General features: G+C 39.2%; 1 protein-coding gene across 11 annotated transcripts in view; it reads left to right on the top strand.

The window, feature by feature from the left end:
* Positions 1 to 19540, top strand: part of rap1gap2a (RAP1 GTPase activating protein 2a) — a 73347-nt gene that overhangs the window by 41223 nt on the left and 12584 nt on the right. For 4 of the 11 annotated variants that reach the window (XM_067506418.1, XM_067506427.1, XM_067506424.1 and 1 more), the window contains 4 exons: positions 9548 to 9632; positions 15842 to 15877; positions 18575 to 18607; positions 19318 to 19350. In XM_067506418.1, coding sequence (XP_067362519.1) covers positions 9548 to 9632; positions 15842 to 15877; positions 18575 to 18607; positions 19318 to 19350 — 187 coding nt within the window. Of the gene's footprint in view, positions 1 to 9547; positions 9633 to 11028; positions 12660 to 12743; positions 15622 to 15841; positions 15878 to 18574; positions 18608 to 19317; positions 19351 to 19540 lie in introns of those variants that run through there. The other 7 variants (XM_067506420.1, XM_067506426.1, XM_067506425.1 and 4 more) reach the window with 4 other exon arrangements.

Consider the following 19540-nt stretch of genomic DNA (forward strand, 5'->3'; position numbering starts at 1 on the left):
TTGAATTGGATTCCTCTTCAGATTTCTCACAAGGTCTTCCTCACCTTACATGTGTAATTTTTTAATAGGAACCACTGGCAAAGTAATGATTAGAACAGACACATAATAAAATGTGCTGATGATTTAGTTAAGAGTCAGCCTACCTGGGTGGGGTGGGGAAAAAATCACTGGCCTGTGGAGGAGGACTTAGATGACCCTGTCATGGTGTGACAAGTTCTTCATCTTGCTAAATGTAGCATAAAACTAAGAACATGAGTATTGATTTTAAAAAGTCGTCTTCTGCTGCTGCAATGGCTGTAATTAAGGGAGAGGAAGTCAAGCTGGATGAGCGCTGTTGTGGACAAGAAACAGTTCTAAAAATCAATGGAGATTTTCAGAAAGTGAAAAAGCATCTTTTCATCCTGTGGATATTAAATTGTTTTTCCTGCTTTGATGTCTATTTTATACAAGCTTGTTCATCTCATCTTTTGTTCAGTGATGTCTGGCATGGAAATCTTTACACAGGCAAAAAGAATGAGCTTGTTAATGTGATAAGAGTGAGGTGAGTTCATGAGTTTTTCCCTTCAGGTCTCTCCTAGGAAGAGTACATGGATGAAGGGTTGTCCATCCATATTTTGAACATAGAAAACCCTGTGTATGTTTCTATTGCTGACCTTTTGACTTCATGTTGCTCTGTGGTATTACAGTTTTCATGAATGAATTTGCACTGTCATCCCAAATCGGATAAGATTCTTTTATTTTCTCATAGTTGCTTAAATCATTTATTAGGATCCCCTAGTTTTCTGCCATTGTCCCAGTTGTTTGATTGGTTTTGTTCTGATGTTTTAAAAGCTGTCTGCTCATTAAGTTTCCCTTTGGGCAAGATAGATTGATTTGATTTGGCAGTGTCACAACAGTTGAGGCCCCTTGTTAAAAAATTTAATCAAACAGTACTTACTGGCCTATTAAATAATTATCTGCTCAGTGATATTTGTTAATTCCTCTCTTATAGGGCATAATGTAAAACATGTAAACGGTGAGTGGAACAAACATAATTAGTAATGGTGAAGCTCGTCTTCTCAGGATTAGATCATATACCATATGGCTTATTCTGCTATTTCCCTCAGTAGCGATGATCTTTGAATGGTTGTAACAGAATAACTCAGACGAGACCATACAACCACATCTGGTCACAGCTAAAAGACATTCAGGAATAACCGTCTGGAACATGGAGTCAGCCAACGACAGGCCGTTGTCCAGAGGAGTAAAAGGACATGGAGACACACCCATAATCACAACACAAACCATCTCAGCAATCTGTTGTGTGACTATGATTTATGATTACTATATGCGTAGAATATTTTTCCCCTAACCTAGTAAAGAGCAGGACTAAGCCACTAATGTTAGCAAACATTCAGGTCCTGTAGAAAAAAGCTTTTGACTGAGCCAATTCTGAAACAGGTTTATTTCTAAAATAACTATTACGTTTTATTACCTGTAAATTTACAAAGCATAGTTGTCAGCAGCATAATGGTTTAACACTGTTTAGTCTATTCCTGATGTTGTGTTTCTGATTCTGGAAATGTGATAACAAAGATATATAGAGAAACCAAGAACAGCCATTGATGATATCATATTATTTTGTGCCGTTATCGCATAATAACAGAATAATTATCTCATTATCTCATGATAGGAACTTTGTTTTCTTGTAATAAAGAGATTGATTCATGGGAAAACATTTGGTTGTGTTGTGGCTTTTGCTGCGCCTGTGCTGGGAAATTGATGAACTAAAATTGATTGAAAGTAGTTTGTTTGCTTATGTTTTGTTTCTTTGTCTAGCTGATGTGTCCAAGAACAGTCATTTTTTTCCCTGACCACTTCACCCAACTTTTGCCTTGTACTGAAGTTGTTTTCCTCCTCTTGCTGTTTTACACAGACACTTTTCATTCACGACTCACTCATATTTCCATTCATTTTGTTTTGTCTTTAAGCTGATCCTTAAAGTCCATTTTCTTCCTATTGTACATTTCACTCATTTTGTGATTAATAGACTGTGATTTGTGTGGCATCTTGCCTCTGTTTGTACAAATATGTCTGTGTTTGTGTACATGTGCATGTGACAGTCAGCCTTGTCTCGGGGTGTAATAGGTGAGATGCCATTGTCTATAACAAGTGTCCAGAGACCCACTTTGGACAGCCCTATTTACCCAGCTCTGCGCTGGGGATTGAGACGGCTATTTTTAGTCTGCACATTCATTTATTGTCTCGCACCGTACCTAGCTCTGTGGCCTTCTCCCTTTCAATGATCTGTCTGACGTCCATTAATTCTGTCTCCTTGTCGTCTCTGTCTTCATATCTATCTCCTTTTCTTCAGAACCTTTCTGCTCTAGTGTGGTTGTCAGTCAGTCTAAAGTGGTGGAGCTGGTTGAGAAGATAGTTATTCAATGTCATCTGGCAGGTTCCTGACTCTATTTTGTTTTCTTTCACATCAAGTCTGTGAGACTGGGTGAGATCAAGCACTGATAAAGAGGAAGTGGTTCCCAGAAATTGAATAGGCTTAAATAAGATTTATGGTATTTCCAGTGATATGACAGAGGGAGTAGTGATGTTAGACAAGCTATTTTTTTTTACTGCAATGCAGTACTGTGCCAAAAGGCAAAAACCTCTCCTCTTATCAAGTTTTATATCCACACTTGATGCACACACTGAATTCAAAGACCTACTCAACCAAAAAGGAATTGTTCACTCACAAAAACTGGGGACTGCAAATGAAAATTAGCTTCAAGCTTCTTATAGTGCAATGCATCAGATGGAAACATTTATGTTTAATATTGAACAAGGTCCCTGTAAAAAACATTGAATATATATTTAAATTAGTTTTATTAATTTATTTAAATTATCCAGTGCTTATAATGATTCAGTTAAACATACACATTTTTGCATTTTGAAAATGCCCCAGTCGGCTTGGCTGCAAAAAAGCAATGAAAGTAAGAAGGAGAGTGGCACATTTCTAAGAACAACATCTTTGAGTGCAATTTAAAAAAACAATTAACATGGCACATTTTCTTCTTTTAAACACAAAAGTTCTTTAAAGCACCCTGGCAGACAAAGAAACAAGCACATGGTATTTGTTAGTGTCTCCCTGCTGTTGGGATGTAAATAAAAGTAAAATCTCCAAAGGTCTCTTGACAACATTTGTGCACCAAGATAGGAAACAACACTAATGTTTTGAGGGTAAGACAAAAGCTGCATATACAAACTAGCTAACAGTTATTTTCTTTGGTATTGATAATAAATCTAGTCTCAAACAAATAGAGATGCTGTTTTGTGAACTTAAAAGTTATTGTTTAAGTGTAAAATATTACAGTGACCCATTAGAATATCCTGTAGTGTAATGCAGCATAATCAACCTGGTTTCTTGGGAAGAAGCAAAGTGACCCTCACATACACATAGTTTCCTACAGTGGGACTGTGTGTGGAGAAGGCGAGGCCTTCAGCGGTGTCAGTTTTGTCTAAGAGTTGGATTAATTACAGAACTAACTGAAAGAGCAGAGGAGAAGAGGGCCACATTACCAAAAGACAAAATGAAAGACTGAAAGGATGAGAGATCAGAGGGAACTGATTCCTTCTTTTATTACCCAACTGCGGAGAACTTAACTTGATAGATGTTCAGATTGAGTGGGTTTAATAAAGTGGTTTGGGAAATTGGGGGATTCATGCTATTAAATACAATTTTTCTTGCTGTGGTTTTAAAAAAACAAAACTCTTTATGACTGTGTGTGTAGAATAAGATAACATAACATGTATAAATATAATAATAAAGCATTCATAGAATTGGAGTAAACAAACCCTTAAAACCACTTTTGATGCATACTTGTCAACATAGTCTATCACATAAAGATGTTGTGACAGTGATAAGTGATAAGCGTGTGTGAAAAAGTGTGTGTGTGACAGTGGGTCAATACATCTTTGTATAATGTGTTAAAATAGTGTCTGAACATACACACAGACACACACAGACACACAAATCTGCTTTCTTCAACTCTATTAGCAGAACCACTAAATGAAAAGAATGTATTAATTTATTAAAGCAGTGATGTGTCCTCTCACCAGAGACATGCTGCTCTTCTCCTCCTCATCACCCCCTAATTATTCACCTTTATTGTCAGCGTTTCAGCTTGTCTGACTGGACAGTTGTAACTCCTGTCTGCTGTCGTCCATGTTTCTATTCATATCACAGTGATAGAGAGAGAGAGAAGTAGAGAGACAGCGAGAGGGTGAGGACTGATGTCCCACAGGAAACAGCCGGTGACTCGGAGCACAGTTGCCTCCTAATTATTACTCCCCTGACCTCTCACATATCTGGGATGCCTGTACTCTTCTGCTGGACAGCTGACTGACTTCTACATCCATTTCTTTTCTCTATGTGGAGCTGATTCTGTAGCAGACATGCTGTTATAGACAATTGAGGGACAAATAGAGGAAAGAGAGAAAGAAAATGTGATTGTAGTGGTGATAGTGGTTTCAATTGCGGCTTTGAGAACTCTGAAAGAGATATGCCAGCTCTGTGAAGTACCTTACACTGTGACATTATGTAGCTTCAGTCTTGCAGAAAGATAAAAGCTGCTACCATTTTTGCCTGTGGGTTTTTACAGTAACTTCTTATTTCATTGGCAGCAAAATGTCTCTGCTCTTTCCTGCTTTAAGAACAGTTAATGTTTGCAAATCTAGACTCACCTGCAGAGTCAATCATTTTCACTATTCATTAAATACTACTTATTGTACCTGTATGATGTGTTCATAGTGTCCCAGCTTACTTAACTTTAGTTAATAATAGGCAGGTATCACATTTCCCTCACACCTCCTGTATCATCAGTCCATTTAAATTGTTATCAGATCTGTGACTATCCAGTTTAATATATGATTTTGCACCGGTATCTGCAGCTTGATCTGATTCTTTATTCTTAGTCTTCTTTAATATACGTAAAGGTTGATGTATACAGCCAACCGTCCTACGTTCCTTTACCCCGGTGCTCTGTCTCTACAGCCTTCATCTTTCTCATTTTCTTTGCTTCCAGTTACATTTTTATTAAATAATTAGAGAAACCATCCATTGTCTAATTGACAAATCGGCATGAGGATAAGGCTTATCAAGTTTCATATCCAATTGGAAACGTGTGCACAGTAACGCCTTAAGGGGAGGCTTCAAACCAAGACCTGCACATCAAGCTTTCCCTGATGTCTCTGTCCTTCATGCCTTTATTAGTATCTACATCCTTCACCAACCAAATTTCCTGATTTCTCCCTTCTGTTTCCTCTTCCTGTGATGAGTGTATCATGTGAGTGTAAAGAGGTGTTCTTTCTCTTTTTTTCCATTCTCTTTCTCGCATACTTGTTTCTTCTCTGTGCCCATGCTTGTGCCTGATGTCCTACTGGCCTAATCTTATCTCAAGGGTGTAATCAATACATGAAAGAACAGATGTATTACAGTCTCTCCCTCCTTTTGTCTGTCTCACAAACACACAAACACATACACAACACACACATTACTGGCATCATTAGATAAACATGATGACCGTAGATGTAATTATTGATGACTCAAACATAATCAGCACCAGCCAAATGCAAGCAGCACCACAGACATGCTTGTGTACAAGAAAGGTACATCTTGTACTACTTTAGCTGTAGATATGGAGCATGGGCTGCCCTATTTTTGCCCAGCAGGTTTACAACCACTTAATCTTAGCTCCAGGTCACAAAGGCTTCAATTAACTCACACTTTATTTGTCCACTTAGAGGAAATTCATCGAAAGACAACTACATCTTTGCCTTTAAAGCATGAGCCTACAGTATAATATGGATAAATAAATTTTTCAGAGGTAACTCTGGGGCACCGGGCCAGAGAGAGTCACACTAACAAACACAGCTGCTGTATGGTCCTCACAGCCTGTATTTGCTGTCAATTAAATAATGTAATTTGGTGGTGGGTGTTGCACTTTAGATCACTAGGGAATTTCTGCCAACCCTTGTTTGTATCAGCTCAGAGCCAGAAGATCGAATGCAATTTGACCTTGTGATTTCATTTCATAGCCCAGGTGCCACTTGATCAATACCATAAATAAAAGTCACCATTTTATACATTAAGTCACGGCTAAAATGAATTACACAGAGTCTTTCTTTCAGAAATTGAAAACAAGAGACCCTGCTCTTCTTTGTGTTAATACACATTATGGAATTCATTTAACACCATTGCAAGTCAACTATGATATGGTTGAAAACTGTGGTTATGACAAATAAACTCTACTGATTGGATGGATTCATCAAAATTCCCTTCAGAAAAAATGGAAAGTAAGTGTTGTTCCAGGTTTTTTAATGACCATTTCTTTTTCAACAAAACAACTATCTGTGACTCATGGGTGGCACATACCAGGGCTAATCTATGAGGAGATACAAATGAACTACACCCTACCATCATCTCCACCCTTTCATATTCATCCCCACTATATAAAGGGCACAGCCTTGGTGTGTGTGGCTTTTTTAATTCCTGGAGGTATGAGGCTGTTTGATGTTGCAGTTATGCAATTAAACACCTTCTTAAGAGTCTTGACTGCACATCTTATATAACTCTATTTCTGAACTCTGATTCGCTTTCTCCATGACCTCTGCCTGAATTGTTTTTTTATCTGCCTTCCTCTGGTGGTCCCAGTATATGCTCTCTCTCCATTCATCCATTCCTGGGTAGGAATCAGTCGCTGTGGCTTAGCTGTTGTTTTATCACCACAGATACAGGTCCAGACAGCAAGGACACCAACTCCTCCCATCTTTTCCTCTCTTTCTCTCTCTCTCTTACACACAGACACACACACACACATACACACATTTCCTCTGCAAAAGCTCTGCGCAAAGGTTTGGTGAGGTAGGTTGTCCTTGTGTCGACACAAGCCAGCACTAAAGAAGTATAACACTTTGAATGGGTACATCTGTGTAGAGACACAGTGTGTGGAACCCCCCCAGGAATAGAGGTCTGAACCAGCTTTTAACTTTTCACAGGTCAGTGGTCGAAAATACACGCTGGTGTCTCACCTGGAGGCTGAAGTTCTCTCACTTTGTGAGAGAACAATGAACAAAGTCCAGTTGTATAAACTCTCCCAATCTGCCTCATGATCATTCAAATGCTGTCCACCCATAGCTACTGTGAGGTAACATACTGCAGCATTACATACACAGGGAGACAGTGGTTCATTGTGTGAATCCTGGGCCTGTGGAAAAAAAACCTGGGCAGAGCTGAATAGGATTTGGCTCTGAAATGGCTAAAGGGTAGTCTGGCATGTTTCAGCTGTGACTTTCCACTTTTGTTTGGGTGTCTGTGCACCTTAGCAGAAATTTAGAGACTATGTCTTTGTCAAAGAGCAATGTTCACAGAGGAAACCTTTTTTTTTCTCTTATTTGTGTTGGGTTGACTACATCAGCAAACTGTTACTTCTTCAAGCTAACTATTTGATATTTTTATGTTGTGTGCAGTTGAGTGTCTGCAGTTCACAACCACTTGACACAGGTACGTACATGTGAGAACAAGCTATTACAGTTCCAGCTAATAAACGGAAAGAAGGGGGCTATTCATTTCACATAAACACTCAATTATAACTCTCATTGTGTCTGTCCATCCACTAAATCTGACGTGATCAGTTACAGCTTTCTGCTCTAAGTTACTAATGAATCCTTTGGTCTAGCTGTAGAGCAAACAGAATGTAGGATTTTATGATGGACATCCAGGCATTATTAAACCTAATACATGTTCTGTTTTTAAAATTTAGATAGGAATTTAGCTGCATACAAATAAAAAGTGCTTCAGTGTGTATACGGCACAGTACATGCAGAACCATAATAGAACCTCCCATGCAGTTTGTTTATGGCAAAAAATAATACTGGAATAGTTTGGTTGATGTTGAGGTAGGATAGATCCAAAATTTAATTTAAAGTGCTCTCTGCAAGTAGAAAGTAATGTACTGAAAGTAAAAGAATGTTGTTCACATTTGGCATATGAGTCCATCACATTTCAGGTTGTTTGCAGAAACACAGAAAAGTTGGATTGTATCCAAATAAACTTAAACTTTCTGGGGTAAATCCTCCAGCTGTCAACCTTTAACACCTGAGATCATGTAGATTCATAAAACATAAAATTGGAAAAGAGGCCGCCAGTCCCAGAGGCCTTTTTGAAGTCTCTTTGACAGCCACTGAGACTCCAGAGAGACATCTGATAATTTACTACATGACTCCAGCAGGCTTCCCAGCTCACTTTAAAGCTTTAGATTTAGCTGCATAAAAGTCAAAACAACTTTTTTTTCTGGGGCCTGGTGGCTCAGTGGTAGAGCTTTGAGTTGGGATACAGAAGGCCAAAGGATTGAACCCACCCCACAATGTGTGGCCCTGCCCAGCCAGCAAGGACGACCTTGGTGCCAGTTCTGAGCCCAGACAAAATGGGAGGGTTGCGGCAGGGAGGGCATCCGACGTAAAAGCTCCGGCCAAATCAAAGTGTGGGACACGTTCCGCTGTGGCGACAAGCAAAAAGCCGTTGACTTTGAGTAAGTTAATGGGTCTTGGTCTTGATTATGCAGGCGTATTGGATTCCCTATCCATCATCTACAAAAACAGCATGATACTAAAAATGATGTGATCCTGTTGCCATAATACTGGTGATTCTAAATATAGACCTTAAGACTCATTATTGAGCAGTATGTTTAGTTGTGCCATAGGGTCATTAGTTAGCTGTCAAGTTGCTGGCTAAATTAGTCTTATTTATGTCTCCTCATGCAGTGCACTTTTGGTTTTTAGACAGACCAAGGTATTTCAGCAATTCTCATTTCAGTTTCTTAAGGAAAATAACTATTATCAGTAAAATAATATGGTTATCTCTTATGTTCCTCCTTGTTTCCTTATTTGCATTATTTACTTATGTACATCTTATTTCCTCAAAGTGAGACACCAGGATGATGTGAGAAAAGAGAAAAATAATAAATATGAACTAAAATGAGATTCCTTTCCACTCATGTGACACCTTTTGGAGCTGCATAGCCACTTGGCAGAGAGTTGTTTGAATCAGTAGAGAAGCAGAAGGTGTTCATTCTTAATAAATATAATTAAATCAGCGCACATGCTGCCTCATGTTTGAACATCAGGACAGAAGCAGTTCAGGGCATATGGCACACCTGTTGGTAATATGTTGGTGAAACGTTAAAATAACTAGCCAAGAAATCAAAGGACTTTAGCACACTGAAGAAAGAAAGGCTTTGCTGCTTAGTGTGCTGATGTGAGACAGTTTGAATACATAATGAAACTTTCTGTTGATTTTTCTTTTTTGTATTTATATATTTTTGTGAAAATAGTGTCAAGCAGTGGTTGTGACATTGTCCCATACCTAAACACCTATATAAAGAATGGATTATTCATTATCAGTCTAATCAAATCACTGTGAAAGTGTATGAGCTGCTGATCAACTGTGGGACCTTTTTTGGTCACAAATATCAGTATATCAAGTGATTTCATTCCTCACTTCTCATCTTTCCTATAGGAAACAGGAGCTGCTGAACATATCTAATGTCCCTATGGGAGAATGTCCCCCCTCACCGCCCCGCACTGCTCCACCCAGCATGAAGGTAGGACACACATACCCACACACACACACACACACACACACACGCAAACACACAGACACATTAATGGCCCGTGTTATAGGCCATTTATGTCAGTAAACACAAATGTTTAGATAAATGTTTAATTACTAATGGTTTCTTTAAAATATTTTCCCTTTTGAATTTATTGATTCTGAATATTCTCCCTTAGGAATCTGCTTAGCAAGCAAAGCTGAGGCAGTGCCAAACTGCAGTGTCATTCCAGCTTAAAGTTCACGACATATAAATTAATACAGTTTGTAATTTTAAAAAATTGTAATTCAATTAATAATTGAAAGCAAAGCAATGTTTTTAAAAAGTGCTGACATTGCTGTACATGTATGAAACATTTTTTATTGTATTATTATTATTGACCCTCCCTTCACTAGATTGGGTTTAATAAATGTAAATTTTGAATTTATTTCCATGTAATCACAAATGTATGTTGTTCCACTGCCTGACATTAGTTAAATAAGAAGTTTGGAAACCCTGAATGATTTTTGTTGTTTTTTTTGTGTTGATTAAGGTGATTATTCAGAATTCATGTCAGGAAAGCCTCTTTTCAAGTAACATTGTGTATAATTTATTTCCAGAAAGCTCTCAGGGTAGAATTTTAGGGACATCACTATGTAAATATTACTCCTCCCAGGTTTGCTGTGACTGCTCCTTCAGGATTGGAGTGATATAATCCTCTTTTTGGCGTCTGCTTGAGATAAATCGTGACATTTTTGAGTTGCCTTTAAAGGCAGAGAGAAAACTATATTTAATTGCCAAAACTTACAAGTGATGTCTGTAGTTACTCTTGTTAAATTGTGTATTTCACCCATAGTTTTGTTTTTATCTTTACTCATTCTGTTGCCGTACTTGTATTCTCTCAAAAACTTTACTTGGGTTAAAGCTACAATATGAAACTATTGGTAACCAAGCTAGCTGTGGCATGAGGCTCAAGGTAAATCCACCCAGGTCATAAATACTGACAATACTGACTGTGTCAAAGCACGTCAAGATCTAATGCACAGGGTCTGAACTCTGATTGGTTAGAATGGTGAGCTCCTCTCAACAACCTCTAGAAGTGGCATTCCCATCAGCAGCACCTCACATAAGTTATGGGGCACATCTCTACTTTAAAAAACAAAACAAACAGGTTTTCTACTCTAGCTGTGAGCAAACTAAGTGGCCATTGCTGTCTTGACTATCACAGCAGATTGTACAGTTTGCAACACCTTAAATCTGTTTTTAAGCTTTGAGACCAGGTCTGCTGAGGCTTTCTGTGCATGTTCTGCCTGTGGTTGTGTCCTTCCACAGTCCAAAGACACTTACTGTAGGATAGATGGTGACTCTAAACAGCTCATTGATGTTATTAGTTGTCTGTCTAAGATAGCCCTAAGATAGATGGGTGACCTGTCCATGGTGTATCCTGTTTTTCGCCCAGATTGGAAAATGGTAAATAACCACTTATATAGTGCTTTTATCCACAGTCCTTTAAAATGTTGATTCTCATTCACACACATCAGTGGCAGTGGCTGACATGCAAAGTGCTCACCTGACCCACTGGGAGCAACTTGGGGTTCAGTGTCTTGGCCAATGACACTTCAACATGTAGCCGGGACTGGTGATTGAACCGCTGGCCTTGTGATCCATGTAAACCTGCCCTACCAACTGAGCTACCGCCGCCCCAGATCGGCTTCAGCACTTTGACCAAAAACAGAACAAGCAGTTAAGATTGTGGATGAACTTATTGTTGATTATTTTTCTTTCCCCTCCTAAAACTAATTTTATTTGCAAGTCGGTATGATGTAGAGTGGATGCATTACTGCGGTTGAATTTTCTTGTGGTGCAGATTTATAACCAGCAGTAGGAAAAGATTTATCTTAGGTTAATGCTTCCCTGAACACATATTGTTTAGTTCAATCAAACTGTGTACTTAAAAGAAACTTTAGCTAAAGCTGTGACTTGGCAAATTGAAAAAAATATCAGAGCAAAACCGAATACAGACACAAATGAAATCCATCAGACTGTAAAAGTTCTTTCAGTTGTGGTTACACTGCATTCATGTAGCAACATATAGTTGTGCTGCACATAAAGAAAATGTATTTTAATACCTATATGTGATGTTTTTAGACATTCATTACTCACACTGCATCACACAGCTCTGCAGCTGAAGAATTTTTTATTTTTCCCACAGCATGATAAAAGAAAGGACACATTTTCCAGGAAAGCAGATTAGCAGAATGATATACAGGAAATAGATGATGGCTCCTGGAAGAGGGAGCCACTTTCAGCGTTCGTTGATCGAATACTGCCAGAGCAAGACCTTCATATCATTCAAAAATGACAAATTACTGTTAAAAGCCATAAATGTAAATTTTATTTAGAACTGACAAAAATGGACAGCATTAGGAATGAGTATATTAGAGGGACTGTGCCGGTAAGACAGTTTGGAGACAAAGTGAGAGGGGGAAGATTTAGTTGATGTGCAGCATGTGCATAGGATGGATGAATATTATCGGGAGAATAATTAAGGATTAAGTCACTGGACAGGAGGGGGAAAAGAAGGACACAGAAGAGGTTCTTGGGTGCTGTAAGGGAGAATAGTGTGACGGAGGAAGATGCAAGGACAGAGTGGGGTGGAGACAGAGCATAGGAAATGGCCATAGTATGTAAGAAAACTTGGTGTGTGTGTGTGCGTGTGCATGTTTGTTTTTGTGTGCATTGTACAATTAAACATTTTGTAGTGACTCACACTGTGTATAATGTTAACAGCCAAAGGAAAGTTAGATAGTCTCCCCCCCCCGATGGCTGACAGTCAGGTTCTGTGAGTGTGTGTGATTGCACTGGAATGACCTGTTCTGTTTCGACACGATTTGCCATCTGACTTGCCTTTCCTGTTTGATCCTGTTAAAAGGCAAAAAGACATTAAAAGCAAGTGAGAGGGAAGTAATTTTCTAAATGTAGAAAGTAGGAAAGGATGTGGAAGAAAGAGAAGTGCTGCAGTTGCTCAGAATGGCTGAGGTAAGTCTGAACAGTTGATATATGAAGTTAATATTCTTTCCAGTTCGAAGTGTATGTCTTACTCTGTAAACTTAGCTGCATCTGAATTCTCAGTGAATATACTTGGCAGCGCGTTTTTGTCCAGTGAACATATTGCTCAGCAGAATTAGGATTACTGCTTAATACAACATCACTGTTACAGTTATGTGCTTAATCTGAAACAAATTGGCAGAGGAACAATCACACTTGCAGGGGAGCTGGAGCCTATACAAGCTGTCATAGGGCAAGAACCAGGGTACACCTGCACCAATTTATCTCAGGACCAACAGAGAGAGACGTACACAGACAGACAACCATTCACACCTACAAGCAATTTAGATTCACCAATTAACCTAACATGCATGTCTCTAGACTGTGGGAGGAAACCCTGAGGAAAACCCACACAAGCCCAGGGAGAAAATGCAAACTCCACCTACGTTAACCGGAGACACGTACCCAAACCCGTCAGACAGTGTTGCTAAATTCACTGATAGTCACATTTTATAACTACTATTATCAATCACTCAATGATAAATAGGCTATACCTAGTTTTAAACATAAGACATGCATTTTACGGGGTCTGTTTCACATGATGCTTTGATTAATTTCAAGACAGTTGACATCTACTGTAATTTAGTCTGCAGTCAGTGTTTGAATTTGTATTATATGAACTCTGCATCACTAAAGCATGTTCAGTTTTAGGCTTTATTTGTTGCAGATTTACTCCCACATGCAGAGTTTCTTCATAGCTCAGGGACCAAGCCAGAACAGTATTGGCAAAAGTATGAAATAAAGATGAGTGTCAGTGGAAATATCACCCAATGTTCCAGGTATCTGACAGATGTCTTGCTGTCTTTGTGTCTTACTGTAACTCTCATAGCTAAGAGGTCAGGACAGTCAACTCAGGCCCATTCATTCATCCACCCATCATCTTTTTTTTACCATGAGAATAAGAGAATAACTTCTGTTGTGGGCAGGTGCAAGGAGTCTGTGCATCTAGATAGCATTATCCTAAGATGTGTCATCTTAGGATAATGCTAACTTGAACTGCACTCGACTGGACACGAAAAAATCTTGTGGATATAATGCAAGTGTTATGCTACTTGTTTCTAAACTGTTTGACTGGGAATATTTTTTTTCTTATTTTGTGATATATTGCTTTTATTGGGAAGATAACATGGTTATACATGGAGGCCATTGCACCTATCTGTGATTTAAACCCTCTGTCAATGCTTGCCCACCTATGTTCATGACTTTACATGAATATGTGTGAATTCTAGTTGCCAACAAATCAGGCAGGCAGCCAGCCAGTCTAATCTGCCTGCGGTCTGTGGTAGTCCCAGCAGGTTGCTAAGGGAGATAAGAGATGCAGATGTTGTTGCTAGAGAGGGAAAGAAAAAGGCACTTGGAAAATAAAGAGAGATAGAAGAAAGACAGGACAGGTAAAGAAAACAAACATAAATGGAGGGAAAATAGTTGGAAAGCGATAGAACAAGAAGTAATAGTAATAGTAAATAACATTTTGAGATAGAGGGATAATAGAGACAGAACAGTGCAAGTACAAGGACAAAAATTGACAGAAAGAGACATCATGTTTTAGATTGGCAGCAAAGCAGAAAGACAACTAGGTGTCTTTTGTGCTTGCTCTCTCCTCCTGTCATTGAAGGGGATATAGTTGATGATTGAACATACTGTCAGCACTACACAAGCCCACTCAAACCCTAACGAGATACATCAGGGAGTCATGGTCAACTGCCTGTGAAGATGTACCACTCACAGCTTTGTAGGTTAGTGAGTAGGTAGATGGATGGAAGAATTGATGAATGGAGGGGTTAGGTCGATAGATGAAACTAAAAAATAAAAAAAAATAAAGTGAACATGACATCCATTACCTTCTGCTTGTTGCGCTCATACAATGGTAGTTACCATTACACCAGGGACAATAAGCAGCTGCTTCGGATGCTTTTCTGCCTTTTTGGTGTTGACTCTGTAGGTCCAGGCCCAACACTGTATCAGCTTACTTAAACTGGTTAATATTAACTCACAGATAAGCCTGTGTGCAGTTCTCTTGGTGGTGGTGATTTACATATTTTCACAGAGTGCAGATAACCAGTGTGGAAACTAAAATACCTTTTTATTACAGTACTGTAATTAGAATTTAAGTTTTTTACTGCTAAAATAGTTTCATGCAGATGACTGTAAAATCCCTGTAAACACCTTTACAAACTCCTGATTGAAGAGCTATTGTTCACTGGTAAGGTGTCTTTTCCTGGATTGGTATTTTATGGAGCGACCCTGTACAGAATGTGCAGCACTGTGACTGGTGCACTTGTGATAGCTGATGTCTGGTATCAGCTTCTGAAGTCATTTAAAATAGGTCTTTGAATTTCTTTTTTCTTTTTTCTTTTTTACAGATTTTTGTATCTATATTTCAGTAATATAGAATTATTTGATGAGGAAGCACACGTCTGCTGTAAATGATTTGTTCACAAGAATGCTTTTGTGAATCTATAGTGAATATATGCATGCACAGGTTTGTACAGCCTATACAGACTGCGCTGTCATGTTATACACCCGCCATAATCGGAGCACAAAGACAAAGCATGTAGACCATTAACATCTTTACAACTTGTTTATGTGACAAGGTGGAAGCCCCAGGGGATGAAGATGGGTGAATGCAGTTACACACCGTGTGTGTGTCTGTGTGTGTGTGTCTGTGTGTGTGTGTGTGTGTGTGTGTATGTGTGTGTGTGTGTGTGTGTGTGTGTGTGTGTCTGTGTATGCGTTACTCTCTGAGGAAGTGGTTGCTTATCAGTGTGCATACATGTGGGCGTGAGAGCCTTTTGGGAAAGCCTGCCCTGCCCTTCCTTCTTGACACGGCCACATTTGGCTTTGCAGAGGAGAGGAGGCAAGAACTGCTGCTGTCAACATCAGTATTATCAGTGTAAGACCTTTAAATTCAGACATGTGCGTTTTGTATTGAATGTATTAATGTATTAAAACAACCTTATAAGGTATCAATTAAGGCTACCTAAAGGGCGGTGTCTGAGCAGTTATACTAACTAAATGTGCCAGGTGTCAGTAGATTTTGATGCTACAGTTAGCAATGCTACAGCATGTTGTACATTTTTTGCATGTTTTGAACACTTCTGTCTTTGTTTCAGTCTGCAGAGTTCTTCGACATGCTGGAAAAGATGCCGGTATGACATTCTCATTAACAGTTTTCTCTTCTACTCGTCAAGTTGTATTTTCCAATGCAATTCTTGTATTTGATCCTTGTATTGCGGCATGTCTGTGCTAACAGGACGTTATTTCACTGGAACATGCAAACTTTTAGCAGAACATGCACATACTGTGTGATGGTACCTATCCTCTCTCTTTTTCTCTGACCAGAACCGGATGTAACATATCAAATGATAAGAGAGACAGCAATGATTCCGACAGTGCAGGTCAGCCTGCTGCTCAGATTGGATAATGGGGATGCTGTGGGGCAAGAAAAGCTCTGTCAAGGATTAAACTAGCACAAGAATTTTTTTCCCTCCTCAGTGTAGAATATACTACCAATCCTCTACTGGCCACTAACGGCACAGGCTTTGTGAAGTCTGGGGACAGATGGGTTTGTAAAAAGGGAGAGGGGGGAGTGAATGAAGGTATGTGGAGAAATCAAAGGCACAGCAAGAGGAAAGAATAGTGGAAAGAAGACACAAAGAGGGAGAAATGTGCTATTATGGAGAGAATAGTTCATGAGACCTTCATAATGTGTGAATTAGGCCGTCTAGTTCCTGAGAACACTAACCAGCAACCAAAAAAGCCATGCCCACACCTCACCTCAGCCTCCTATGGGTGTTACAGACTCATAGTGAGGAAATCAGACACACTGACTGAAGAGTTATTTCGATTCATGTGACGGATGGATGATGCCAAGTAGAGGTCCCTGACTTAGTCGTTGACTTAGAAACTTGATAGTCTAAACTAATTTGTCAAGTCTTTCCTATTGTTGTCTGATGGTCAAATCATTTTAGCGTCACAGCTGTGTGGACAGTATCTGTAATCTATATTGCAGAGTGCTACAGTTTTGGTATCTTTATTGAAATGAATTAGTGATGACTTGCCTTCATACATGAAACCTACACAATGAGTCTATATTTACACATTGATTGATAATCAAGATACATAATACCAAGTTCTAAATGTTGTCATGTTTCTTTCGTCAGTGATAAAATGTGTAAATAGCCTCAGGCTCCAGTATAGGGTCAGGATTTAACTAACTCAGCTTGGACCTAAGAGAGGGGGAGAGAGATTTACATTTACATTTAGTCATTTGGCAGACACGTTTATCCAAAGTGAGGTATTCCAAGTGAGGTACAAGGGAAAAAAAATCTAAAAAATCTAAGTCAAGGAGAAAACATCAAAGCAAACACTTCTTCTTTCAGAAGAAGTGTTTCCTTTTCATGGGATTCAAGTGCAAGAAAGAGCAAAAGGATTTTTTTTATAGATTGTGCATAGGAGAGAAGGAATGTCTCCTACTGTCTAGATGTTGATTAAAGGCACATGACATATTTTTAAATCTTTTTAATAGAATTACTCAAAGGCTGATGTTTAGACCCAAATATGCTATATAGGCGAATAATTATCTTTGTAAAAATCAGACATTCAGCACACACATATGGCTGGACTGGAATAATCCTTATTCCATAACCACATTTTGCGACAATCTGTGAGATTGGCCTTTGAATCAGGTTCCTTAGGTCAGACTTTGAGTATTTGTCCACCCGGGTTCATCCCTAACAGTCAGTCAATGCAGCTTGACGATCAAAGAGTTTTACACAAACACACTCAGATTGTCCACATCGTTCATCTTTTTTGAACCTCAGCTTGCATCGACCTGCTCTCTTGAGTTCTGTCACCTGTTTTATAACTGCACATTTGGAACTGTGTTCTCTAGGTGGCCTGATGACGGTCACCTTTTTGATCCCCATCTCTTCTTTTCTTACTGTTCTTTGCATTCATCTCCTAACATTACTTTTCAGTCTTTTCATTCTCCTTTGTCTTTTCGTATCTTTGTTTCTCTGTCAAAGCCTGAAAATTGAATTCACCCAGGGGTGTCTTTGTGATCAGTCTCATATTATTGACAAGGACTCCCATGTGACTCTAACAGTACTTCCATTGATATTCACATACAAACACACACAGACTAGACAGAAAAATGTGTGTACTGTATGTACACACACTGTGTGTAAGTGATCCATGAGTCTGTTGTATTCTTTAAATAAATGCTACTTAAATGCTGGTACAAATGGAGGGATAGGAGGTTCTAATGCTGTAAAGGTATGTTTGGTACCTCAGAATTGTCACACATAGATTTATTTCCTTTATTTCCAATGTTCAGTCATGTAGAGGAGACTCGGTTTATGCTGTAATTGACCAATTTAATCTGTGTCTCCCAGATTGACTTTTCGTTTCTGCATACAGTTTAAATGCAAAACACTGCAGAATGAAAAGGGCCATGACCTGCACCTGAGTGTTGCTGTGTCCTATCAGATGTTAATAACGAGCAAAGGAAAAGAAGCATTTTTACTCTCTGGGTTTAGAGAGAGAGAGAGACAGAGGATGACTAAGTGTTTGTATTACCTGTGTGTGTGTGTGTGTGTGTGTGTGTGTGTGTGTGTGTGTGTGTGTGTGTGTGTGTGTGTGTGTGTGTGTGTGTGTGTGTGTAGGTGTGTGTGTGTGTGTGTGTGTGTGTGTGTAGGAAAGTGCATTAGCATTTATGACTCACTTAGTTGTCATCAGGCAACAGAGGCAATGAGATGTGGATTTTAAATGTAAATAAAAACGAGAACTTGCTTTTTGACCCATTGTGCTTTTCCATCCTCATGCTGCGTATGGACACTAATAAGGTCCCTAAAGCTGAAGAGACCAAAAAATGGAAGGTGTGACCGGACACATACTGACTTAGCATATCTTATCTGATTACCTCCTCAGTTTGTGTTATTAAGTCCTCCATTCCTTTGCATGTTTTCCTTTAATATGGCCTCCTGATTTGCTCCTTGGTTGCTCTCCTATCATTTGTCTTTTTATGTGGTCTCCTGAACACCCCAGTGAGTACTTTTCAAATATTTCACAGGTGCTTTAAAGTACAAAATCAATAACCTCCTGATTTGATTTATTATAAGCTGAATGAACTCCAACTCTCAATTGATCCGCTCCCTGCCATCCAGCCTGCCAGTATCCTGCCTCCTGCTGCTGTAGAATATAAATGACTGGCTGTCTGTGGCACTGAGCTCTCAGCAGTACAGACGCACCTCAGCAGCATTTAGAGGTCACACAGTGGAGCTACTCTAGCAGACTGCCAAACGACTTCATGCGCATAAGACCTCGTAACCCCCTGGGCTACTAAATCAGCACAGCTCTGACATCATCAATGGGTGACACGCCCTCATTGACTTTTGCTGATGACTGTGCATTTCAGGCTGTTGCATCATCGCCCAAGAGTCCGTTTGGCATGCTAAGACATGTTACTTTTCTGTTTTTCTGTTGTGTGTGGCTGTGCTCCTAACTGTATCAGTGTGGTAAAAGTCAATGAGGTTCACTGATGTGAAAATTAGTCTTGTTATTAACCCGCTTGTCCTTTGTTTGACAGGATGACTATATCCCATACCCACGGATAGAAGATGTGAGTCATTCTCAATCACACAATATGCTTGAAACACATTTACACCTACTCATGTGTGAACAATAACAGATAAAACATTCGAATATGAAATTCTTTCTTTTGTTTTCTATAAAGATTAACCTTCAAGCTCTAATTAGCTCATAGTTTGGTTTGGCTATTCGGTGTAAATCAGACTTTGCATGTCCCAGAG

This window comes from Channa argus, chromosome 6, assembly GCF_033026475.1.
Source record: "Channa argus isolate prfri chromosome 6, Channa argus male v1.0, whole genome shotgun sequence".
In the NCBI taxonomy this organism is placed as follows: Eukaryota; Metazoa; Chordata; class Actinopteri; order Anabantiformes; family Channidae; genus Channa; species Channa argus.